A 27,450-nucleotide genomic window follows, 5' to 3' on the forward strand; every position below is an offset into this window, starting at 1 on the left:
GACCAGTTTGTCCAGCCGCTTCTTGAGACGCCGCTTGCCCAGGTGACCACTCCCTGGAAAATGACCGATGCAACCACCGAGTCATAAAAGTTCCTGAGGAGTGTCCCCTGAACCCCAAAAGACCTCAGTCTCCTGAGTAGGAAGAGTCTACTCTGACTCTTCCTATAGAGGGCGTCTGTGTTGTTGCTCCAGTCCAGTTTATTGTTCAGATGAACACCCAGGTACTTGTAAATTGAGACTCTCTCAACATCTGTTCCCCGGATATTTACTGGTGCAGGTGAAGAGTGCTGGCGTCTACCAAAATCCACCACCATTTCTTTGGATTTCCCCGCATTGATCAGCAGGCGGTTCTGCTGGCACCAGTCCACAAAACCCTGAGTAAGTTCTCTGTACTCCCGATCATCTCCACCTGTGATGAGGCCGACAATCGCAGAGTCGTCAGAGAACTTCTGCAGGTGACAGGTAGGGGTGTTGTAGTTGAAGCCCGAGGTGTAGAGGGTGAACAGGAAGGGAGCCAAGACGGTTCCCTGTGGGGCCCCCGTGCTACAGAGGAGCACGTCAGACACACAGTCCTGTGTCCTCACATACTGTGGCCGGTTTGTGAGGTAGTCCTGGATCCATGTGGTGAGGTGGTGGGCCACCCCTGCCCGCTCCAGCTTGTCTCCCAATAGGGTGGGCTGGATGGTGTTGAAAGCACTGTAGAAATCAAAGAACATGATCCTCACAGTGCTCAGGTTGAACATGTGCTGGACAATTCCACACAGCTGGTCTGCGCAGGATTTGAGGAGCTGGGGGCTGATGCCATCTGGACCTGCTGCCTTCCTCGCCTTCATCTTCTTCAGCTGGTTCTTCACCTGAGATGTTGTGAAGGCCAAGGCTGGGCAGGAGGGAGCGGTGGCTGTCTGGTGTAGGTGGGAGCTGGAGACTGTGGAGAAAAGGGGGCAGGGGGTGACATGCCCAGCAGGAGGAGTAGGTGTAGGCTGCAGCAGGAGAGACTGAGTGGGGGCAGGCATCTGATCGAACCTATTGAAAAAGAGGTTCAGCTCATTTGCCCACTGCAGGTCCCCCCCAGTCCGGGTCTTGGGTTGTCCGTGGCCTGAGAGGGTCTACAGGCCCCTCCAGACTCCCCTGGCGTTATTCTGCAGCAGCTGCTCCTCCATCCTCTTCCTGTAGGACCTTTTCCCCTCTCTGATCCTCCTCCTCAGCTGGCGCTGCACAGTCTTCCGCTCCTCTATGTTGCCTGACGCAAAAGCCCTCCTCTTCTCCTTCAGGAGAGCTTTTATGTCTGGTGTGATCCAGGGTTTGTTGTTGGAGGAACACCTTACTGTCCTGGTGGGTATGGTGTTCTCCATGCAGAAATGAGTCTGTAACAGTGTCCGTTCGACTACTAATGTCTTCCCCGTGAGCATCGCGGAATACTTCCCACACAGTTGTGCTGAAGCAGTCCTTTAAGGCCTCCTCGGCCTCTCCAGACCATCTCTGAACCGTGCGGGTCACAGCTGGCTGCCTGCGGACCAGAGGATTGTACACAGACTGGAGAGCCACCAGCTTGTGATCAGCTTTGCCCAGCGGGGGGAGGGGCAGTGATGTGTATGCGTCCTTGGTGTTGGCATCACAGTGTTTTATTGTCTCTGGTGTGGCAGGTGACATACTGTGTGAATGAAGGCAGAGAGGAGGAAGGGGAGGCATGATTGAAGTCACCAGAGATGAGTATCAGGGCATTTGGGTGCTGTGTTTGTAGCCTGCTCACTGCTGCAGTCAAGACATCACAGGTTGTGTCGCCGTTGGCAGCTGGTAGGACGTAGACGGTCACCGCGATCACATGACTAAACTTTCGGGGGATGTAGAATGGCCCCATGCCAACAGCTAGCAGCTCAATATCCCTGCTGCAAAGCTGCTCCTTAATCGTGATGTGCCCAGGATTACACCATCTATCGTTCACAAACACAGCCAGCCCTCCCCCTTTCCTCTTTCCACTCTCCAGCGTCCTGTCCGCGCGTATGATTTGGAAGCTGTCCAATTCTACGACCGCGTTCGGCGTGAGCGCTGTTAGCCACGACTCCGTGAATAGCATCAGGCTAGCCTCCCGGAAGTCCCTCTCATGCCGGGTAAGCGCCGCTAGCTCGTCCATCTTGTTGGGGAGAGATCTAACATTCCCCATGATAACAGACGGGAGGACGGGATGGTATCGTCTCCTCCTTTCCCGGCGTTTACCCCCCGCACGAGATCCCCGTTTCTTCCTCCTCAGCTCACGGGGGATATCGGGTCTCGCCCCGGGAGCCGGCGCAGGGTTAGGAGTGCTAACAGCTGATTCCGGCTGTAAACAATGGGGGCGCGGCTCCGAGCCAAGTCGCCGGACACGATCGCGCAAAAAATAGCCACCAGCAGCAGCAAGAATACCGCAGTTTGGGTGTCCATTGCTACGCAGGTTTATGACTATCAACTATATGAAAAAGGTATGAGGTAGGGTAATAGTAAGTAACAAAAACACACGAAATATATACACATATATATATATATATATATATATATATATACACATATATATATATATATATATATATATACACATATAGGCGGCACGGTGGTCGACTGGTTATCACGTCCGCCTCACAGTTCAGAGGTCGTGGGTTCGATCCCGGCTCCGGCCTCCCTGTGTGGAGTTTGCATGTTCTCCCCGTGCCTGCGTGGGTTTTCTCCGGGTACTCCGGTTTCCTCCCACATTCCAAAAACATGCATGGTAAGTTGATTGGACTCTCCAAAATTGCCCCTAGGTGTGATTGTGAGTGCGGATGTTTGTCTTTGTGTGCCCTGCGATTGGCTGGCAACCAATTCAGGGTGTCCCCCGCCTACTGCCCAAAGACAGCTGGGATAGGCTCCAGCACGCCCCGCGACCCTTGTGAGGATAAGCGGTACAGATAATGGATGGATGGATATACACACACATATATATATATATATATATATATATATATATATATATATATATATATATATATATATATATATATATATATATATATATATATATATATATATATATATATACACACATATATATATATACACATATATATATATACACATATATATATATACATATATATATATACACATATATATATATGCATGTGTGTCTATATATATATATATATATATATATATATATATATATATATATATTTATTTATTTTTTTCAGAGTACACATTGGTATGCTGCTAAAGGTGACCTCACATCATAAACTGGCATAAAAAATGAGCCGATCTGAGCCGTGGCTGAAATACTACTATCACCATAAATGTCCACTTTATGCTTAATGTTTCAAGTTGGATTAAATTAAAGTCAAATATAAAATCAGTCAATACTGTTACTCAAAACAAGCACTGATGCCTCCGCGAGCGTGGTGTGCATTTTGGGCTCCTGACGTCAATGTTGGATGTGTGCAACCTGGAGGTTCAGACTGCGGTCGCATTGCAAAAAATCCAATCTAGGACCACATATGAAATTGGCCAAAAACTTTGACTTAAGAAGACATGATACATGTTTGTGAGACGAATAACAAGCACTTCAGTCGGACACTAATAATTTATTTTCCCAACCCACGCAGAACTGCAACATAAGGATGAACGAGCCGCATGCGGCTCCGGAACCACGAGTTGCCGACCACTGATTTAGACTCATCTCTTTAGAATCTAATATGCTTTGCTCTGTGTGACTTAGGACACGAGACTAAAGCCATGATGAACAATAGCGGGCCGAGGTATAAACGTAGCCATCTTGAAAAGGACCTAAACATTGATATCCTGTGGTGTGTACTCTTGCTGATCATCATGTGTCTCACTACTGCTGTAGGTGTGTACTCACAATGACACACACACATAAACAAGATGGCTTTTTTGTACATTGTTCTCAGATGAGTTGTTTATGACCACCATTGCTGTAAGCCAGTGTCTTCATGAAAGCAATATTTGAAAACATGACATGACATTATTCACAGTGTTTAAAATGAGATCATGCCAAGGGTTGCCCTCTTCAAATTGACCTGCTGTGTTTGTAATGCGTTTTCAGGCCATGGGCTCTGGCTGAAGCAGTTCAAAAATGCAGTCTTTTTGGTTGATGAAGAGACACCTCCTGCCTTGGCTGGCTTTTATGTTTTTTGGACCATGATAATTGTGCTGCAAGTAAGTTGGTCAAATGGTATTTTTTGTGTTCCCACCCTACCCACTTAATTGCTTAAAGGGGAGGTCAACCCAAAAATGTTTACAATAATATGTTCTAACACCTTCACTAGTCTAAACATGACATTCTGATTAATATTGTGTTTGTGGTATATGAGTTAACTCAGTATTTTTCGCGGGAGATTATCTAATTTGTGTGCCTGTGCGGTCTAGCGCCCGGCAGCATAATCATGTCTTTACTTCATTGTAGTACTCTTCCATATCAGCAGGTAGCAGCAGCAGCAGCAGGTAGCCAATTGTCTTTGTTTAGAGACAAGCGAATTAGTGATGCATGTTTATCCAAACAGGCCAATGTTTCACACTGAGTATCAATATGAAACATTATAAAATACTTTTTCCTTTATTTGATTCCTATTCAAGACGTTATAATATAACGTCATTCTTCAATGTTAAAAAAATGCTTATATAAACAATATAACACTTATATTGTTAAAATAAGCTTTTTTTTTTCAGCTGGTGTTGTGCTGGAGGAATTTGTCGATGAAATAAATGTGCCATGACTCAAAAAACTTTGAAAAACACTGAGTTAACTGACTGAAGGTTGAGACTTTGTACATTTAGTTGTTCAGTAAAGTGTTGAAAAGTAAACGTGATGTCATAAGACAAACCACCAAGGAAGTAGTTTAAAGGGGAAGTCAACCCAAACTTTCTTTTTCAGGAATAAGTTCTATGCAGGCCCACGAGTTGAAGCAAGGCATTCTGATTAATATTGCGTTTGTGGAGTCACGGCTCACCTGTATTCTGAAGCTGAGCCATGTTTGATCGTTTGGTCGAGCCCTGAGCAACTGTGGTGTCATTTTCAGATGACAGAAAGTGGCAAAATGGCCGCCCCCTGAGATGACTAAAAACAGGTGGATTTTGCTGTTTTAACTCATATTCCACTGACGCAATATTAATCAAAACGCAGTGTTTTGACTAGTGGAGGCTCAGAATATATTTTTGCGAAGTATTTTCGACGGTTTACTTTCACTTTAATCAAAATTAACAGGCTGATTGTCGACCAGGACCGGGCATTTTTTTCTTCCTTTTCCCTCTATATGTGATGCCACTAATCAATGTCATGTCATTAACAGGTGCTGATTCCCATCTCTCTATATGTGTCTATTGAGATTGTGAAGCTGGGTCAGATCTACTTTATTCAAAACGATCTTGCCCTCTACAATGAGCATGCGGACTGCAGGATCCAGTGCCGTGCACTAAACATCACTGAGAACCTGGGTCAGATCCAGTACTTGTTCTCTGATAAAACAGGAACTCTAACAGAAAACAACATGGTGTTTCGCCGTTGCAGTATTTATGGGGTTGAATATCCTCATGAGGAAAATGGTAAATTCTACTTAAAATTGTCAATTAGAACAACAAAAAGGGGACACTCCCCAATTTGCACATTGTAAAGTGCACAATCACTACTCTGTTTTTAATGTCATGATATATTGTTAATTTCATTTCTTTTGTAACTTGTTTCATTTTGTGTTATTTTTCTTTCTGGTGGAGTCAGTTGAAGAAAAAAAATATTTACTTTGTATATTTAGTTGCTCTGTATATTTTTCTTACATAAAGCATAGAAGGAGACCAGACACTTGCAGGCATGCATGCAATATTTCAAACATATTTGGGGAAAAAAAGTATCTTACTGTCAAGGTAAAATTTGGCAGTACAGAGTTTCTGTTATTTCATTCAATGTCCATATCATAGTCAAAATTATCGCCAACACCACTGGTGGAAAATAAGTAGTCATTAATCATTTGTGAACACTGTACCTCAGTAACTGCCTGTCCAAAAGGTAACTTAAAGGAAGGGGAACAAAAAGCTTCTTAACAAGTTCTCACCTTATTGTGGTGTGGGGGTTTGTATGTCCGAGTGGTCCTAGGAGCTAAATTGTCTGGTGCTTTATGCAGGCAGGGTCACCCATGGCAAACATGTCCGAGGTGAGGGACCAGACAAAGCACAGCTCAAAGACCTCCTATGATGAACACTAAATATGGATGCTCTTGTCCCTCGCCCGGATTCGGTTCACTGTTGCCCCATTGTTGAGCGAGCACCTGGTGACCAGGTCTGCACACATGGGACCCGGTCAGGCCCAGCCTGACACTATCCATAGGCTCACCACCTGTGAGAGGTGACATAGGGGTCGGGTGCAAGGGCAACTGGGCCAAAGGCAGGGACCTTGGTGGGCTGATCCCCAGGTACAGAATCTGCCTCTTGGGACGTGTCGTGTCACCTCTCTGGTAGGGAAGGAGCCTGAGCTGGTGTGCGAGGATGAGTAACTCCAATTAGATATAGTCGGGCTCTCCTCCACACATATCTTGGTTTCTGGTACTATTCCTCGTGAGTTTGGACTCTTTTCCACTCACGAGTTGCCAACGATGAAGGGTGCCGAGCAGGTTTAGGCCTACTTATTCCCCCCGGCTTGGTGACTATACGTTGGGGGGGCAGGTCCTGACTGTTGTTCGTGCCTGTGCACCAAACTGCAATTCAGAGTACACAACCTTCTTTGAGTCCTTGGAGAGGCTATTCAAAAGTGCTCCCACTTGGGGCTCTCTTGTTCTGATGGGGACTTCAATGCTCACATCGACAGTGATAGTGGGACCTGAAAGGGTGTGAGGGTGTGTGGAGGAAGTCCTCGGAACGCCTGGAAGAGCTGGACAAAGTGGCTAGGTGTGGGTTTCCTTGCTAAAGCTGCTGCCCCTGTGACCTGACCCCTCAATAAGAGGAAGATGGTGGATGGATTGATAGAAATGCCAATGATGATGATTTTGTTCAATGCAAGGTGTAACAATTTCACTTCATCTGTCCATGTTACACGTGCCTGAAACATCTCCAAAAATGTATTTTGCTCACTCACTGAATTCGTGTGTGATGTTTATCAGGTCGTAGACTGGAAATGTATGAGGCGGAGAAGAATGAAGCTGCTGGTTGCTCTGTTACTGTACATTCTGCCTGTAGAGGTAAATCTCTGAGCCGTCGTTCCCTCAGCTGCAACCGCAGCTCAGTATCCCTTCACACACTCACTGCTGAGTCCGAGGAAGACGAGCAACTGTCACATGACTTCCTTCCCGGGACCAGTACCTTTTGCAGCCGAATGGTTAGTCACGCATAGCCCTCCAAAACACACTGCGCAGTAGCCCATTTTCATGATCCATGATAATTAACTGTTTTAGCAGGAATTTTATTTTTCTAAAAAAAAATGAAATTGACAGTTTATGTCAGGTTCACACCAAGTGAGACATTAGTAAACAACGCACACAATGAGGAGAGAAGACACTTAACACAATATTGTCTTTTTGCTTGCAAGAAGAGCGCAGGGAAATGTTTAATTACAGTTCTTCAAAAACCTCTGCCCGACTCCTGCGCCTCTTCTCTTTTTATTTTATTAGGAGCCCCTGATTACAAAGGTGATCCAGCTCTAAGGGAAAGGGGAGCAAAAGCAGCTGGAACACTCTGAACTTGTTTTGACTGTGTGTGTGTGTGTGCGTGCGTGCGTGGGTGTGTGTGTGTGGGTGGGTGGGCATGTGTGGGTATGTGTGTGTGTGTGTGTGTGTGTGTGTGTGTGTGTGTGTGTCATTATCATACATGTGTGACAGTAAAGCACACCAAGCAAGCTGGGCCTAGATTTGAACAAAGCTAAAGCTAACCTACAAAGCTAACAAGGCTTATCGTCAAACCTCTATCCTTCATAATTACCTAAAAAGGCTAATCACCAACCTCTATTCTTCATAATACAAATGTGAGACAAAAGCATCATAACACATTAATCATTATATACATTATTATTCTCACAGTTTATTAGGTTCTGCTTGATAATATTCTTCAAGTATAATGCAAAAGCCTCTTCCTCTTATATCACATTTCTGTGAACCCATGAAACAACGGTTTCTTGACCTGACTTTCAATTTGATACTTCACCTTCTGTCAGTCCAAAACATCTATGAAATATTCTCTTTACATCCTATTGTCTGAAAACACTCAAAGGGATGCACATTAATTCTTCTTTTAGCAAAATGAGGATCAGGTACTGGTACTAATAAGGAGGGATCCTAATGAAAGATTATAAACAAATAACCTTGTGTCCTTTTATTCAGGCAAATGATGTGATACCAGACCCTGAGCTAGTGAAAAAGTTGAGCAGGCTTTGCACTCCAATGCTGCTTTCTGGCGACATAACTTTTGAGACGGCGTCCAGTTTGGAACTCAACTACATCACAGACTTTTTCCTGGCATTGGCCATTTGCAACAGTGTGGTGGTTTCATCACCCATGTCGCCTCAACATGTGGTGAGTCACCAATAAATTCGTATACACCAAAGACATTCACTGTCGTTATTGTTTGTACACATCCAATAGCATTGATTTTGCTTTTGTGGCCAGTGGGGATTTAGGGGAGTTCAACTGGGCCCCAGTAATCCAATCAAGGTCCATGAAGGCAGTGTTGGATTAGTTTGGTGTGGAATAACTTGACTTCCCTTGCACAGAGGCCTGACCTCATGAACTCAAATGCAACCTGCATTATGCAGGTTTGCAGGTTACACTTGTCCAGTGGTTGGCTCCTGGGAGCAGCAGGCCAGACTTTCCTCTTCCCAGCCACGTTGTGCAGCTCTTCGGGTTGCGCTATTCAAGGGATGTTGGAGGGAGCCACAATTTTTCATCAGTAGGGGGGCCACATAGGACCACACACTTTCTAACCAGATGTATGACAAAAATGCTATTTTATATATGGACAAAATATGTGCTCTATATTTCATTGCTCATAATACATTTCTCAATGCATGTACAGTATCGAAGAGCCACTATCCCAACAACAAAGAGTTTAAAGCGAACACCTAAATTTCCACAACATGTAAATTTTTGTGGTTCTCGCATAAAAATTATCATTAAATGATGGCACAAAACTGTTGAACAATAAACCAACATTAAGACACTGTGATTAAAGGGACGGTGAGGCCGTGATGGCCACGTTTTCACTAACAAGTTAATTTTATATATCTTTTGATCAGGAAAATGAAAAAAGTTGTCATTTTCTATTTTATCAATAAATTTGGGAGAAATGAGGAAATAAGTGACTCTATGAATAACGCCCCTTGTTAATGAGCAGAATGGCCGCGCCCCCTACCGTTCTATCCTTGTTCGGCAGGAGTCACGCGAGGGACCGATTCCAAACTCTCCATTGGAAATCATTGTATTTTCATTGCTTATCACGTCCAAAAACGGCGATCAATTGGCACCAGAATTTATGTGGACATCTTCACTAATGCCCACTTCAACATATCAAAAGGATTAACCTCTCCGTGGCTGATTTATATGAGAATGAGGAAATGTGGAAGTCAGCAGAGCTACATAGGCTGGAACCAGCGCACACTGCTTCTTTGCTTAAAAACAAGAAAAAACACTGCTTCTTTTTTGATCACGGTTAGGACGGGCGAGGCATTTAACACCAGTCAGGATATTTACAGACACTGAAGTGGAAATGAGACGTGCACATTTATTTGGATGAGGAGTGCCCCGATTTTCGGTTTACAACGCGCCGTCCAATTTGGAAGGTAACAGCCGAAATGGCACGTTTCAATGCGGCCACACTCTCGGCTGTGCTGTCAGCCTCGCCGGAACTTTTCGTTCACTGTTCGATGAGGGCTTTTGTCACTCTCAAGCCGCTTCACTAGGGCAGAAGGGAGCTGCAAGCAAAAAGCAGAGACACCGCGCGCGACTGCTTGCGAGGCGACATGAAGACACAGGCTCATCTTCACCTCCACACGCTGGGCGGACAGTAAGGAGCTAATGTTGTGCTAACGCCATTTGTTTTTACGGTCTGAAGCTAGTTGTTGCTAAACCTCCGCTATCCCAATCCTACCTTTAACCGGTTAGGGAAGCGGGGGTGCTCCAATCTGCCTGCTGCTGCTGCAAGCCGCCGCCTCTCTCCCTCCTGAGTAGACTTATCAAAAATATCGATAATTTGGTACTTACTCAATACTAAACATTTTGAACGGATACAATACTAGCTTGCTGTGGCATCGATATTACCGATACCAAACCTCTGACTTCGATACCAACAGCGCTTTGCCAACATCCGCAACGTCTAATGGTCTGCCCCTCCCTCCCTGCTCAGCCGAGTGAAGACTGCTCGTCGACTCCCTAGTTAGCCGCGCGTATGAGCTACAAACAAAGTACGACCGATTAAATTAAAAAATTGATTATCCTGCAGCCGATGTCGTGGTCCTTTCGGTCAGCCCCTCCGCTCACTTCGTACCGGCTGGCAAGCACGGGTCGCGGCATTGGCTTCTCTGAGCCTGCGCCCGGCCCTTCCCACGGATCTCCCCAGCAGCCGACGTGGTGGCAGCGGCCGCCCATCGCGGGGTCGCTGATCCTGCTCGGGCCGGGCCAGCCCGGCTGGCTCATTCGGCCGACGCCGAGCCATAAAATGACGCGTTGCGGCTCATGACCCAAAGTCAGAATCGGCTAAGTACGTCTAATGACAACATTGAACCAACAAGTTCAAAACTCAAATGCACATATCCAGCTAATATTTAGTTTATAGCATACGCAGCTGCAGCATATACAGAAACACTGCACATACATATGCATCATATGTTTACATAGACTGCTTGGATTAGATAGACTTCCTTGCTTGCCCATAAAATGCAGCGTTGTGTTTGTCATATGTATTTTCTTTCTAAAACAAGACAAGGTTAGCCAAGTGTTCAGTAGCATGTTTTCAGTAACAGCTGCATTATTGTATTGTCTTGAACTTCTCAAAAATAAAGCTCTTGTGAAAAATAATACTAGATAATAATGCAAAATTAAAATAAATACTGGTTAAAAACAGCCCTTTGAGTAATCCATGGGAAAGTTCACAAATAGTTAAAAGTTCATGAAATTGAAGAACAGAGAAGTTCATGTGATTTGTCCAAAAATAAATACTTCTATTTTTTTTGTTAAGAATCGGAATTGTGAAACGTTAGGAACCAGAATCGAATCAAAACATCGGAACCGGAATCGTCCAAATTCAAACGATGCCCAGCCCTACCTGCTACTGTTCTGGATAGCCAATAACTGAAAGTATTTTAATTTATTTTATTGTATTTTTTTGTTATTACTATTATTATTATCTGTTACTTGTTGGTCTGCCTTAATAGATAAACATGTGGGTCTAGATACTCAGACAACTTACAGATTTTGTTGTCAATTTATGTTACTGTAAGTGGTGGGTGTTATTCTTTTTCACTACCTCAAACAACTTGAAAATGATGTGCCATTGGTGTTGCACAGTATGGTTATTTCTTTGCACTAGTTCAGATAATTTACCGATTAATATATATATATATATTTTTTGTGCGTTTTGTATTTTGTACTACTTATTCCTTTGTTTTGCACTACCCCAGGCTCAAACAACTTAAAATGTGTCATTGGTTCCAGGCATTGACTGTACAGAGGGTTGTCGAAATTAAATACTGAAGTTGTACTATTTTTTTGCACTACCTCTTAAAAAAACTATTGTATTAATGACAATTTAAGTTTTTGGCGATAAAGTTTTACAGTAAGAAAAAAAAAAGCCTGTACTTTAATTTGTTCCGTGTGGTATCGAAATGGTATCGAGTATCGATACCGAACTGGATATCGCATCGAAGTTGAAATTCTAGTATCGTGAAAAGCCTACTCCTGAGACACGAGTTTAGCGTCGATAAATGTCCGAAATATAACCAGTCGGGGTTCGTGTGTGCATTCATGCTCTTGTCCACTTCAGCTTGTGAAAGTGGAGGAGCAATCACCATGGTATTTTTGATTTTGTGGCGGTGATCATAATGAGATCACGTTTTATGTCAATAAATGTAAACCATTGTGCAGAACACTTTTATACATTCACAGGTTGAAGTGGACAAGAGTAGTAATGTGCATTTGCCCCTTTCTGGGGCGTGGAAATTTGTTGTAAACCTAATCACAAAAAAAGACCTTAAATCACTACAGAGCCTTTTGAGGTGGGCATTTTAGTATAATGTCGTTTTTACATGCAAACCTATTATATAAGTGCCAATGTTAAGCTCACCCAAGTGTCTCTTTAACTGCGAGAACTCATTTTGTACATTTTTTTCACAAAAATTAACTCACTCAAAATTAGACTATTATTGAGGTACTAGGTTTGTCCTGCATTTCATTCCAAATCCCGCAAAAAATATTCAGCCTACTCACGTATTATAGGGCAGTATAAGACCCAGTGTGAGCGCAACTTGTGGTGATTAGTGATATTACAACTTAAAACTATAGTTGAGCTCTACATATTGGCAGTTCGGCACCCGATGACTCGCATATTCGCAGATTTTTTGCCCTTTTTTTGCTCTCAATATTTTTTCATATTTTTGATTTTCCTAGTTTCCTTCCCCCCATTTCCATGGAAAACGTACAGTGAATCATATTGAATCAGTGTTTTTTTGTGAAGAGTTTTGGGGGTTTGTAGAACATTAAAAAAAAAGAATCAATTTATCAATTTTATCACCTAAAAAAAATAATAAAAGGGCCACCCGCCAGTTGCCCATCTCTGCGCTATAAAGTATACCTCGAAGGACACTCTGAAATGCAAACGGCCGCCAATACCGAATTGTTTATAAAAGTGAAAAATAAAAATGACAGCGTATCATAGTAATGTTTGTTTTCCATATTGTCGCTGTCCTGTGAAAATCACATATCACCAATTTTGGAAACTTTTTAAATGTTCACATTGAAACAAAGCTCGTCCTGTCCAAAGATGTTTACTGTCCACATGAATGAATAATCTGTCAGTGGGCAAGTGAAACGACTGAGGGGTCACAATTATTTCATCTGTACTACTGGGGGCCCACATAGTACTGAACACTTCCTAATCAGATGTATGACAAAAATGACATTTTAAATAAGGACACAATATATGCATATGTCTGTTTTTACTGAACCAATGTACAGAGCAATAGCTCAGTATTTGAATACTCAAAGGCATATATAAAAGATCCAGTCTTCAACAGCAAAGGGTTTGAATCAAACAAAACATAAACATACCGATAACTCTGTGATTCAAAATGGTTCTAGTAGCATTTAATTTAGTTCGAGATCGTTCGGAGAGTAGCTAGAGTGAGCTTCATCTGGCACTGTGCAAATGTACGGTCACACGATACAGTCCTGGGAATCCTAACAAAAGAGGGTGCAGGCGGTGTACTCAGCATGACTGCCATTCAGCACAGAAGTTGAGTGCACAACTTTCAAACCAGTGGACAGTAGACGTGGGTTTGAACCTCGGGTAGCACAGTGTCTGATAAGTCACTTTAGATGTATTAGGTTGGCTTATAAAAAAAAAAAAAAATCAAATTTTCACCGTTTAGTTTATTCAACGGTGAGGTGTTTGTGTTCCAAGGAAATTGAGTATAATAACACCTCACTAGGAAGGGAAAAATATATACGGTAGTCTATCCCAATTTACATTAACCGAAGGCTACTGCGAGTGTGGGTGTGGGCTGCCAGTTGCCCATCCGTGAGCTATGTGTTTTATTGGAAACATTGTCTATGTTTTGATATCTGATTTTCCAAGTTAGACACATGTGCAAAAACCTTTTAACCATGTTCCAGGCTATATTTCTACCTGACTTTAAACATAGGGTTTCTGCAACATAAATTGCTCTGAAATAGTTGTTTCTTTTATTTTGTCACTTCTGTCTACTGAAAATGACATTTGTAAATGACAACCTAAAAATCTGTCTGAGATAAAAGAACCAACAATTTCAATTATAAACAAGAGACAGAATTGACTGTATTCAATCATAAATTGCTCTGGTAGGCTGCTGAGTCTTTTTCTCATGTTGCCAACCTCTCCTTCCCCACTGCAGGTGGCTGAGGCACAAACACTTCCTAAGTCTCTGGATGAATTCAAACTGATCTTCCAGCGCTTCAGCTCCCCACTTTTCTCAGCCTTGTCCACGCATTCACCTACTCAGAGCAGAGGCAGCCGTGGAAAGACACATGACATGTATGGGAGTAGGAATTCAGACTCTAGTGGGGCTGGTGACAATGAAGAGGACATGAGAAATGAAGGCGGGGACGAGGATGGCACAGATGATGACCTATTATATGAGGCGGTGAGTCCAGACGAGGCTGCTCTGGTCCATGCAGCTCGAGCGTATCGCAGCACCCTGCGGGCCCGATCTGCAGATAGCTTCCTCGTTGACCTGCCTGGAATTGGTACTCTTACTGTCCGGCTGCTCCACACCCTGCCCTTTGACTCCAACAGGAAAAGGATGTCTGTGGTGGTTCGCCACCCTCTCACAGGACAAGTCATGGTCTTCACCAAGGGCGCAGATTCAGTCATCATGGATCTTTTGGAGACACCGAAAGGTAACAAGATGAAGGGAGGACAGAGACAGATTTTTGATTAGAAGAGGTTTTACGTGGTGTATAATGTGTAATTTCTAGGTGGAGAACAAGCTCAGAAGACCTACAGTCACATCAGAGAGCAAACACAGAAGCATTTAGACAACTATGCTAGAGAAGGCCTCCGTACTCTTTGCATTGCTAGAAAGGTAATTAAGTTTATGAAGTCTGAGCTCCTTTTTTCTATAAGGAAATTTATTACATTTTCTATCGTGAGTAATTCTTTCAAAGTGTAAAGTACACCAAAAGAGTTATGCTAAAAAAACGTTTTAAGGAGTAAAAGTACAAATAATGAGATTCCCATGATTACTTTGGGAAAAACATAATGAAAAGGCCTTAAAAAATGCCGAAAACTCAATATTTTTGTGAGCTGGGACCGCACACCGTCCGTTTGACCCAGTGCGTGCGTGACGTCAATGGCCCAGCCGCGTCGTCTTCAGATTCTGAAAATAGCAATGACAAGCTGTCGGTAAGTATTTGTCACTTGTTTTTATTGGTCAATTAAAGGAGAAACGAAATGAATCAGAAGAAAAACCACGGCGAGCACACTTCACAGCTGGCAAGTCAGTGGCTCGATGACATCATATCCGCATTCTTCATGATGTCGCCCCGCCTGTAAGATTTTCAAAATGTCATGCTAAATCAAGGAAATAGTTGCTTAATCCATTAAGCTCGGGAGCGCATTACCGCATTTCTACCACTAAAGGCGGGAGCGCTGTTCCGTGTTTCTCCCTTTAAAGCCGGAGAGCGTATCCGTCATTTTTTTTTTTTTTAACCCAATTCTCGGTGTCTTAGCCAATGAAATGCTTCAGAATACACACGTGATGGTGTCGTGAGTTATCAGAGGATATACGGAATTTTTTCGAGGAGTAATGGAGGCACAGTCGATCGCGGGAGCTCTGCAATAAGTCATGGCAGTGATATAGACTACGCGCTCGCGGACTTTAAAGCCGTGAAACCATCCAAACGTGATGTGTGGTTAGATTTTTGTAGACAATGACGATTTCAACGTCTTTGCAAGAAAACACAGCATGGTAATTAATTACCACTCAATTTTTTTTAATTAAAAATAGTGCTTCACTTGCATCTTCGTTTGAAACGGTAAAGATGAATAAACTCGGGCCTGTGTGAAAGTCACATGTCTATGCTCTCAATATTGGGGGGAATTATGTTTCTATCTGCGACAGGGGCTGAGATGGTCATTATTTTGTAGGTGGCGAAAATGTCAGGTTTTCAAGGGTGACTCCAAAGATGACCATAGGTTTTAGAGAGATGTCTCACGAGGGGCTTCAGGCTTTAATGGGTTAATGTGTAGCAATTCGAGAATCCGTGCATTGCAACGTGCATATATTATCGTTTAATACAGCATATTAAAATGTGTAAAAGTGTCCCCTAAACTTTAACTGTATTTAACATTGTCTGTAACAAGCTGTGGTTCAATACAGTGGATATAAAAAGTCTTTACACCGCTGCTCAAATGAATAAATTTCACCGGATGTAATTTGCTCTAGTACGCCGTAGTAGGCTTTTCGTGCCTCTGAATGCTATTTGGAACTGGCTTTGCATCCACAGACTGCTTCGGACTTTGGAATCGCAGATGCACACATGGTTCTGTTCATACCACATATATTTCAGAGCACACATTGGTATACTGCATGCATGCGCATTTACAAGTATAATCAAAATGACGACCCTATGAAAGTGAAAAGAAACTTTTCAGAAAGAGAGCTGCTATGTTTGTCTTTGTCTAAAGAGGAGAAAACGAATTAGGAGCCATCGGCCTGTCTTTATATTCCATTAAATTTGAGTTATAAAGAGGGAATATCGGGAAATCTCCTCACACTCCTCGATGCAGGCATCTGTTGTTGATGTTGTTTGTTGCTCTGGTGCATGTGTGGTCGGCTCCCTTCCTCTTTGTTTGAGGCCCCAGTTCCAGCTGAAGAAAACCAGCTCCCCTCATCGTGGCTAGCTGCTTTCCTCAGACCATCCGGAAACTCAGAACATTGTTTAAATGTGCTGTTCGGTTATTCAGAGTGCCCCAAAAAATGGAGCGCGGTGCAGGCAGTACAAAATAATATACAGTTGTCCGTTCAAATGTGAGTGGGGCGCGCTCTGCACCTCAGCAGCAAACAGGGACAATGAAACTCCATTAAACTTTTTTTAAATCTTAAAATAAGTTACCTTAACTAGAATCCCGCGTCACATTGTAGCCGAAAGTACAACCCTAGTTCGTTAACGCGCCTTTTAAATCCTCGTTTTCGTGCAAAGCGAAGGTTAGTTACCATGACTACCTCCGTAGTTTCGCGCATTGCAGGTCATTTTTGGAACTTAACCCCCACGATAAACGAAGGACTACTGGATACCTCTTAGAATTAGAGCCAAAAAGTTCAAACTTCATTTCATTTTGGACCACAAGAAAATGTGTATTGAAACCAAGCTGAACTTTTTGGTCATAATTCCAAAAGGTATTTTTCGCACCAACACAACACATCACCAAAAGAACATCATGCCTAACATGGCGGTGCCAGCATCATGCTTTGGACCTGTTTTCCTTCAGCTGAAACTGGGGTCTTAGACAAGGTAGAAGGAATTATGAACTGTTCCAAATAGCAATCTTCGTTAGTGCAAAACCCTTTCTAGCAAAAAGAATGTCCGGAAAAGCCTACTAGGACATTTGAAATTGAACTCAGGTTAATCAGAGGGACTTTAAAGATTTGTTGACATAAAACGTGATCTCATCATAATCGCAAAATCAAGAATACTGTGGCGATTGCTTCTCCTCTTACACAAGCTGAAGCGGACAAGCGCATGAATGCGCACACGAACCCTGACTGGTTTACACTTCGGACATTTAGCGACACTAAACTCGTGTCAACTCTCAGGAGGCAGACGGCGACTGGCAGCGGGCAAGCAATCAGGCAAGCATGGATCTTTATTTCCCCAACCCCCCGTCCCTCCCCAGCTAACAGTAGAATAACGGTACAGCTAATATCAACAACTAGCTTCAGGCCGTTAAAACAAAAGGCGTTAGCACAACAACATTAGCTCCTTACTGTCCACGCAGCGTGTGGAGGTGACCATGAGCCTGCGTCTTCATGTTGCGGGGTTTGCTTCCCAAGCAGTCGCGTGCGTTGTCCGATACCGCTTGCAGCCGCAAGAGTGGAGCAGCGTCAGAGTGAGGTAAGACCTCATCGAACACCAGGGGTGTCTTGAACGTGCGCATCCGACTCCACAGTAGAGTGTGGCCGCATTGGAACGCACCATTTCGGCTGTTACGTTCCATTGGATGGCGTGTTGTCGGTCAAAAAACTGTGGCCATTCCTCATCCAAATATATGTGCACGTCGTCCACTCATTCCCACTTGAGTCTCTGTAAATATCCTGACTGGTGTTAAATGCCTTGCCCGTCCTAACTGTGATCAGCAAAGAAGCAAGGTTGGGGTTTTTTTTTGTTTTTTTTTCCAAAGAGGCAATGTGCGCTCGTCCCACCATAAATCTATGTAGCTCTGCTCACTTCCAAATTTCCTCATTCTCATATAAATCAGCCACGGAGAGATTCATCCTTTTGATTTGTTGAAGTGGTCATTAGTAGGGATGTCCACAAAAATTTTAGTGCCAATTGATCACCGTTTTTGGATGTTATAAGCAATGAAAGTACAATGATTTCCAATAGAGAGTTTGTACTCTGTTCCTCCAGCGACTCCGACCGAACAAGGATCGAACGGTAGGGGGCGCGGCCATTCTCCTCATTAACAAGGGGCGCTATTCATGTTGTCACTTATTTCCTAATTTCTCCAAAATGAATGGATAAAATGGAAATGACAACTCTTTTCATTTTCCTGATCAAAAACTTTATAAAAATGAACTTGATGGTGAAAACATGGCCCAATCTTCGTTAGTGCAAAACCCAACCAGCCCTTTAAGTAGTGACAGGTGTGTGCTGATTCCTATTTAAGATGAGTATGAGTCTGAATGGTTAATTCTGAACACAGCCACATCCAAGTTATAGGAGCGTGTGCACATTTTTGTCATTGCATTATCCATCCATCCATTATCTGTACCGCTTCTCCTCACAAGGGTCGCGGGGCGTGCTGGAGCCTATCCCAGCTGTCTTTGGGCAGTAGGCGGGAGACACCCTGAACTGGTTGCCAGCCAATCGCAGGGCACACAGAGACAAACATCCGCACTCACAATCACACCTAGGGGCAATTTAGAGTATCCAATCAACTTACCATGCATGTTTTTGGAATGTGGGAGGAAACCGGAGTGCCCGGAGAAAACCCACGCAGGCACGGGGAGAACATGCAAACTCCACACAGGGAGGCCGGAGCCGGGATCGAACCCACGACCTCTGAACTGTGAGGCGGACGTGCTAACCAGTCGACCACCGTGCCGCCGTCATTGCATTATTTCTTGTTTATTTTTACTCCTCTCAAAATGACAAAAAAATGAATTGGACGGGTCATAGGTCACATTTATGTTGGAAAGTGTTGAAATAATTTATCTTGTTCACATTTTTTGAGATACAGTATGACAAAAACGTAGCAATGTAACAGGGGTGTGTAGACTTTATATCAACTGTATAGTTATTTCTAATGCACAATTGGTTGAATTAAGTGAATATTTTAGGTTTGGGGGGGGGGGAAACACTGCTTATATAATGCTGTTGTTGTGCAAAGAGGTGGTTCATAAACATTTATCTTGACAGTTTTTACACTCTCTGTGGACCAGGTTCTTGAGGAAGAGGAGTATGAAATGTGGCTGAAGGGACAGTTGCTGGCAGAGAGCAGCATAGAGAACCGAGACGAGCTGCTGCTAGATTCTGCTGAGAGATTGGAGACCAACCTCACACTTTTGGGTAGGAAATGGTCACAGTTGTTATGACGAACAATTGATTATTTGACTAACAATCACTGATGCTGAGCAAAGCATGACAGTAAAGATTTGGGACAATTTAATACATGAACTGTCCTCAAGGCTTTTAATAAGGAAATTGAGGTTTAATGTTAACTCAATAATGCTAAATATTTCTCACATTTGTTTTCATCAACTATATTTGTATATTATCCAAAACACAAATAAATGATCATTGATGAGGACGAGCATTTGAAATGCTGAAATCATGCTTACTCTGCTAAAAAAAAAAAAAAAACAGACCAGCATGTTTGTGCTGGTCTCTCAAGATAGCTGCAGCAGCAAAAGGCTAAACAAATCAGCCAAGATTTGAAGAGCCAACTCTTGGGTCACTGGGCAACCCGCTCTAGCAACTGAGCCACAGCCACGAAGCAAAACCAGCATGCCGTTGTTGGTCACAAGCTATCATCAGCAGCTCCTGGCTGGGCCCCACCAAGATGCTGGTCCTGCTGGGGGGCTGTTCATAGAGCGGGTTGCCCAGTGACCAAAAGTTTGGCTGTTCGTATCTTGGCAGTTTTGTTCTGCTTTTGCTACTGGTGCTGTTGTTTTGCTCTTGTTGACAATAAAACCATGTTGGTCTATGCTGTTTTTTTTTGTTTGTTTTTTTCTTTTCTTCAGGGCACTTCTTAACTGTACTGCAGGCCATTATTTTGCTCTGAAAAACTGAGTGAGTGGAAGAAAAAAGGGGTCGGCAAACGTCGGCTCCGGAGCCGCATGCGGCTCTTTCATACTAATGTTGCGGCTTTGCGTGGCTGGGGAAAATAAATTAGAAGTGTCCGATTGAAGTGTATTGTAACGTCTTCTAAAGACGCAACGTCAGATATAGCTTGGTTATCTCCCTTTTTATTCTCATACAGCTGCCTTTTTATTATTCCAACTATTGTGCAACAACAGTTTCGTCCTAAGTACACACGAATCTCTCCATCCTTCTTGCCGTCCGCTTATTCCTCACTCGCACACCCCTCCCATCCAGCGAGTCGCGTGATGCATCCAGGAACCTAGGAAACAACAGAACCTAGCAAAACACAAACGTCACCACAATATAGATAACTCAATTTGTTACAGTATGTTATTTGTCTCAAAAACGTGCATCATGTCTTCTTAGTAAGTCAAAGTTTTTAACTTCTTTCTTCAGACCTTGTGCAATTTCAGTGATCAGCATTCCCCTTTCCCAGAGACGTTTGACAGCACAGGAAACAGCTGGCATGCATGGCTGCCTTCTGACACGCCAGCTGCCAGCGACACCAAAACTGCACAATATCTGAACAAAGTATTTTATTTGTCGAAATATGAAAATAAAATTATGTAGTCACTGTCGGCCGAAAATCTCGGATGTCCACACATGATCAAATTCTTTTTTTTTTTCTTTTGTTATAAATCACAAATCGATTCTAATGGTCCATCCCTACTTTGTCGTTAATTTTTATGCAATTCTAGCCAATTTAAAGCAGTGAAAATAGCAAATAGTCAAATAAAGTACGATTTCCCGGCCGGAGGTGTGTGCAACACAATGATGTGTTCTGCATCTGCTGAAAGCAGTATTTTTACTTTTTAAGACAATAAGTAAAAATAGTAAGGGACTGTGGATTAAGTTGTCTTGTTTAATATGGATCGATGAGATGTTTCCTTGCAAAAACACCCCTCTCACGTGTGTCGTGAGGTAAGTCTCCGTTTCATTTTAATATGCACTCTAGACGCGGTTAGTTGGATCATTGTTTTATTTGCCGCATCATTCATAAATTTAAACCTGAAAGAAGGCATTTTGTGAAGGCGTATTGTATTGCCTTGTATTGGGCAGTGTGTTTGCTGGTGTGACGTTTGAAAGGATGGGGGCACGATGAGCGCAGATTTTTACCTACTCCGATGTCGCCGGCTTGGTTTTTTTTACTCTTTTAATCAATTCAAGCGTCAAATGGCTCTTTGAGTGTGAAAGGTTGCTGACCCCTGGTCTATTGGGAGTGATATATCTGTGTAGATTTTCAGTCATCCAGGAACAGGTCATGGTAAAGGCAACTGGACTGCTCTTGTTTTGAATGCTTCTTCAATTCTAAATTCTATTTATGCCTGGGGGGTTTGTTCAACGAGAGGTATGGAGGATGGTCGTTTCACTAACTACGTCGGGCAGTAACAACCACACCCTACTGTTGACCACCCTCAAGGAACACATCCACGAGGGACTGTACATCTCAATTTTAGAACTGGAGAAGCCTTTTAGATTAAAGATCAAAAGTCTTCTACATACAAGAACAGTCAAGTTGCCTTGATTCAACCTTTGCAGATTATTGGAGTGAATTCAAAAGGGAAGAGAATGAAGAAGAGAAGACCAAAAAGGAGCACATTTTTTTTCATTCCAGTAAGGAGTTCAGAGCAATACTGGATGAGACAGCGACAGCACAATATCGAAAAATTATCGATATCGCGATATTGGCACATGCATATGAATATCGCGAAGACATGCAATAATTTTCTTATAGAATTGTATCCTTTGAACTGAATTCAACCAGTCAGACACAAACTTAAATGTGCATCGCCACCCAATAGTTGAACATTATCTAGGGGAATAATAATTAATTAACAATACATTGAGCTCGGTTATTTTGCTGCATGAAAAAAAAATATTTCTTTCATTAGATACCAAAAATGTAATTTCTTTAGAAACATGTTAAATATCGCAATAATATCGATATCGCTACTGTATATTCAACAACCATATCGCATCTTTGTCCAATATTGTGCAGCCCTATTTAGTTTTCATTTTTGGTTTTAGAAAATAGTAGAAAGGAGTTTTTGTCTTGGTTGACAGGGAGTTGTCTGAGAGGTTAAGTAGGCTGTTTATCGTAGAGTTGGGTGTCCGTGGGTTGCCAATGTGAATCCGGTGGGATAATAGGTGATCAAGCATGCAATAGGGCATCTTTGCACTCCTCCAGTTGGTTACTGTAAGATTGGGAGTGGCCTGTGATGCCTTCAAATTAGCAGTCATGAGGAGGGATTTGAGAAGGTCAGATATTGGAGTCATGTTTACGGAAGGTGGTGGCGTGAGGTCTCAGATAATGAGGTCGGAGCCAGAAAGATTGTGTAAATTTAGTCCAATGGAGCATGTGAGGTCCAGAACGTAGCCTCGGATGTTGTGATAAAGTTGACATGCTAATTGAAGTTAAAACGTGATGTAGTTCATTGTGGTCTGTGGTAGGACTGGCGTTAAGGAATTCATGTGAATGCTGACGCTGAAGTCGCCGTAACGAAAACTGTACTCGCCACTGTATATGCGGGTGGGGTGAGCGGAAGCTCATTTGTGTCACACAGACACAGCCGCCACCCAGAGGTAATTTCGAACAGTGATAAGAATGGATGAGTGTGCTGTAATTCTTTTATCCTTTGTGTATTTTCGACCAATACATTTCAGAGACATTTTATCAAGACACTTGAGTACGATTTTAAATTGAGCAAAAAGATCCATACATCTCCTCTGTTGATTAGTGTAAGATCTTATTTATCCATCCATCCATTTTTTGTACCACTTATAATCACTGGGGTCGCAGGTGAGTTGCTGATCCCAGCTAACTTTATGCAAGAGGCTGGGTACCTAAAATGGTCACCAGGCACTCGCAGGGGCTATAGACAAACCGTAATCAGCAAGGTCCAACATTAACAGTGGCCCAATGGACAACACGGGACTGTATTGGGTCATCAGTACAAATTTCATAAATAGATTTCTTGATTTTCAATATGCAATGTTCAATATTTTGAGTTTTATGCACGTGTCCTTTTACCGCGTTGTGTACCTTCCATCGCCGCCACTCATGAAGGTAACAACCAACCACAGCTCACTTGTTTTCTGAAGCAGAACCGTGATTGGTCGGTTCCCCCCGCGACGCTCCTTGGAACGGAGAGCGAAAGAGGAGACAAGCACCGACCCCCCGCGACGCTCCTTGGAACGGAGAGCGGAAGAGGAGACAAGCAAGCAGGTTACAACCACAGGGGGCGCTCCGAAGAGGTCATGAGCGACCCTCCACACCAAGAGAACAGCGTAACTAGCGACATTACGACTACGACTGAAGTCATGGAAAGGCAGAGTTTGAGAGCGATGACCAAGTTGCCACGCTACAATGGGGAGGGGTCGCCGGAGACGTACCTTATTCAGGTCCAAATGGCAGCACGCTTCAGTGGATGGTCAGCAGAAGAGACGACGGTCCAAGTTGCCCTCGCGTTGGAAGGCAGGGCACTGCAGATCCTCACCGACCTTCAGTCACACGAGCAGCTTAACTGGCAAGCGCTCGAGGGGGCCCTGCTACGGCGCTTTGGACACTGCAACTATGCTGATGACGCCAGGGATAAGTTATCCAATCGACACCGGAGGACAAATGAGAGCTTGGGCACCTATGCCGCAGATCTCCAGCTTCATGCGCGACAGGGTTACAGCACATTCAGTCATGAGGCGCAAGAGGAATTGGCCCTGCAAGCTTTTATTCGGGGCCTTCGACCACAGCAACTCAAGCAGCACGTTCGCCTGCACGCCCCAAAGACATTGCCAATTGCCCTGAGTGAGGCCGAACGTGTCGAGCACATCCTTTGTGACAGCGGGGGAGATAGTGGGCCAAGACACCGGGCCCGCCGCACGGAGCTAGAGAGCAGCGCGGAGCAAGAAGACAGCGAGGGCGATGACGATGAGGCCGTTTGCCAAGTGTCAGCCACACCTCAACGCCAGCTGCGGCGACGTCAGAAGGGGTCAGGTAGAAAGGAGGGACACAGTCGACCAGCTGGATGCTTTCGCTGTGGAGAACCAGGACATTTGGCACGCCACTGCCCAGCCCCAGCCCTGAAGTGTTCTGCTCTTGAGGAGTTAAACTAGGCAAGGGTGGCACAGAGGGAGAACTGCCACCCATTAACTCCTCCCACACAAACCCACATTCACTGTTGCACCCAGGCCGCCTTGGCCCAGCGTGTGGGCTATACTTGTACTGTGACATCAACGGGAGACAGTACAAGGCCTTGGTGGACACAGGGTCCACCATTTCCCTCATCCGCCCAGGTACTCTACCCAACACGAAGGGCCCGCGACCGCGAGGATGGAGGTCCACCAATCTTCACATCACTACTGTGACCGGTACAAGAGCCAAAATGAGGGGCACAAAGACTCTCACTGTGATGGTGGCCGGACAGCAAGTGGATCACAAGTTCTAGTTGGCTCAAATTCAGGACCCCTGTATTATAGGGTTGGACTTGCTGTCCAAATGGAAGGCGGTGGTGGACGTACCGGGATCTATGCTACAACTGGGCTCTGTGGTGGTCCCCCTGCACACCGCTGGTGGGGAGGAATTACAGTCCACATCTGTGCAACTGACGCCAGGCGGGTGTGCTGTCCCAAAGACCACAGCGCAAGGTTCACAAGCCCCTTCCCCTGAGACGATAGAAGCCATCAATGAGCTGTACCAACGAAGCTACGAAGGGTTGGATACGGACCAAAAGTGCCAGTTACGAAGATTGCTAGACTGCTTCACGGACATCTTTGCCGCGAAAGACCAAGATTGCACGCACACCAGCCTGGTCCAGCATGAGATTGACACCGGAAATGCAGCCCCCATTCGCCTGCGGCCTCGGCGCCTCCCCTTTGCCAAGCGGGCCGCTGCAGAGAAACAAATCAAAGAGATGCTGGAAGACAGGGATAATAGAGCCTTCGTCCAGCCCGTGGGCCGCTCCGGTGGTCCTAGTCAGGAAAAAAGATGGCACCTGGCGGTTCTGTGTGGACTACCGGCGGCTCAATGGAGTCACACGCAAGGACTCCTATCCTCTTCCCCGCATTGATGACACTCTGGACTGCATCTCCGGGCCTTCCTGGTTCAGTTCTCTCGACCTGCGAAGTGGGTACTGGCAGGTGGAACTGTCCCCAGAGGCGTGACCAAAGACTGCATTTTCCTTGGGTCAAAGATTATGGCAGTTCAAGGTGATGCCATTTGGACTATGCAATGCTCCCGCCACCTTTGAACGCTTGATGGAAAGAGTCCTCGCTGACATTCCACACAACCGCTGTGTCGTCTACCTGGATGATCTCTTGGTCCATGCGGCGAACCTTTCGGGCGCACTGGAGAACCTGCAGGAGGTGTTCAGCGCCATCCGACAAGCTGGGCTTCGTCTCCACCCCAAGAAATGCCACCTGTTCAGGCGAGAGACTGCATTCTTGGGCATGTCATCAATGCAACAGGGGTGGCCACCGACCCAGCAAAAACAGCGGCCGTGAAGGAATGGCCGGTACCGGAGAACATCAGCGAGCTGCGCAGCTTCCTGGGCTTGGCGTCCTACTACCGCCGATTCATTCGGGACTTTGCCACCATTGCCACCCCCCTTCACAGACTGACACAAACGGGCCACATGTGAACGCGCCTTCGTTCGACACAAGACAGCATTAATTGGGGCTCCAGTGTTGGCCTACCCTGACCTCCAGCGGCCATTCATCGTGGACACCGACGCCAGCAACGTGGGCGTGGGAGCGGTGCTGTCCCAAGAAGGAGAGCATGGTGAGCAAGTTGGGGCTTACTACAGTCGTGCTCTCAGCCGGCTCGAGCGGAACTACTGTGTCAAGCGACGAGAATTGCTGGCTGTTGTTTTGCCATTCCGCCGGTTCCGACCATATCTTTACGGTCAAAAATTCCTCCTGCGCACCGACCATGCCTCACTCACCTGGCTGCTGAACTTCCGAGAACCTGAAGGGCAGCTGGCTCGATGGATGGAGACGTTGCAGGACTATGACTTCCAAGTCCAACATCGGCCGGGACGCCAGCACACCAACACTGATGCCCTGTCTCGACGGCCTTGCACCGACTGTCGACACTGTCAACGTCAGGAAGAAGCAGAACCGGTGTCCGCGGTGGCCGCAGCCCTTTGAGAAGCCACCACCAACCATGAAGTGCTAACAGTGGTCCCGGACATGGCAGAAGTTGACTTGGTGGAGGTAAGACGTGCACAAGAGGCAGACCATGTCCTCGGCCGTGTCCGAGGATGGCTGACAGCTGGCCAACGACCAGCATGGGCAGCCATCTCCATGCTCGACCAAGAGACTAAGGCACTCCACTCGCAGTGGACCAGCCTTGTCGTTCACGACCAGCTCCTCTACCGCCGTTGGAGGAACCCGTCCGGCACTCGGGACGTCCACCATCTCCTGGTACCGCGTGACTTGAGGGCACAAGTGCTTCGGCTTGTCCACGGCTCGGTTGGAACTCGTCACAAAGACTCTGCTGCGTCTCCGTTGCCGTTTCTATTGGCCAGGGTGTCGCCAAGACGTGGAGATACACGTGCATCGTTGTGACACCTGTACAGCACAGAAGGGTCCGACACAGCGCTCACACGCCCCCCTACAGCAGTATCAGGTTGGAGCACCCATGGAGCGTGTGGCCGTTGACATCCTGGGCCCCTTTCCAATCACGGATCGGGGGAACCGCTACGTCCTGGTGGCAATGGATTACTTCACCAAGTGGCCCGAAGCTTATGCCGTTCCTGACCAAAGTGCAACTACTACTGCTGAACATTTGGTGAACGAGATGTTCTGCCGGTTTGGTGCTCCAGAGGAATTGCATAGCGATCAGGGGCGGAACTTCGAGGCCAAGGTCTTTGGCGAGGTCTGCAAGAGACTCAGCATCAGGAAGACCCTCACCACGCCACTGCACCCGCAGAGTGATGGCTTGGCGGAACGGTTCAACCGCACTCTGGCCACCCAACTCGCCATCGTGACCAGCCGCCAGCAACGTGATTGGGACCTGCATTTGCCCTTGGTCTTGGGAGCGTACCGGACGGCGGTCCAAGAGTCAACAAGATGCACCCCGGCAGCCCTCTTGTTTGGACGAGAGCTTCAAACCCCTGTTGACCTAGTGTTCGGTCCTCCTCCTGAACCGGAGGTGGAGGGCGAGGCTGGCATGGACTACTATGGC

The 27,450-nt window shown here is 45.2% G+C and overlaps 1 protein-coding gene across 2 annotated transcripts in view; it reads left to right on the plus strand.

Annotated features, from left to right (window-relative positions):
• Positions 1–27,450, plus strand: part of atp10d (ATPase phospholipid transporting 10D) — a 52,161-nt gene that overhangs the window by 14,939 nt on the left and 9,772 nt on the right. For both annotated transcript variants that reach the window (XM_086050268.1, XM_086050267.1), the window contains exons 7-14: positions 3,722–3,853; positions 4,070–4,182; positions 5,313–5,565; positions 7,110–7,324; positions 8,322–8,513; positions 14,078–14,582; positions 14,661–14,767; positions 19,349–19,475. In XM_086050268.1, coding sequence (XP_085906394.1) covers positions 3,722–3,853; positions 4,070–4,182; positions 5,313–5,565; positions 7,110–7,324; positions 8,322–8,513; positions 14,078–14,582; positions 14,661–14,767; positions 19,349–19,475 — 1,644 coding nt within the window. The remainder of the gene's footprint in view (positions 1–3,721; positions 3,854–4,069; positions 4,183–5,312; positions 5,566–7,109; positions 7,325–8,321; positions 8,514–14,077; positions 14,583–14,660; positions 14,768–19,348; positions 19,476–27,450) is intronic.

The sequence above is a fragment of the Filicampus tigris genome, chromosome 13 (genome assembly GCF_054856515.1).
Source record: "Filicampus tigris isolate MCC_2025a chromosome 13, RoL_Ftig_1.0, whole genome shotgun sequence".
NCBI lineage: Eukaryota > Metazoa > Chordata > Actinopteri > Syngnathiformes > Syngnathidae > Filicampus > Filicampus tigris.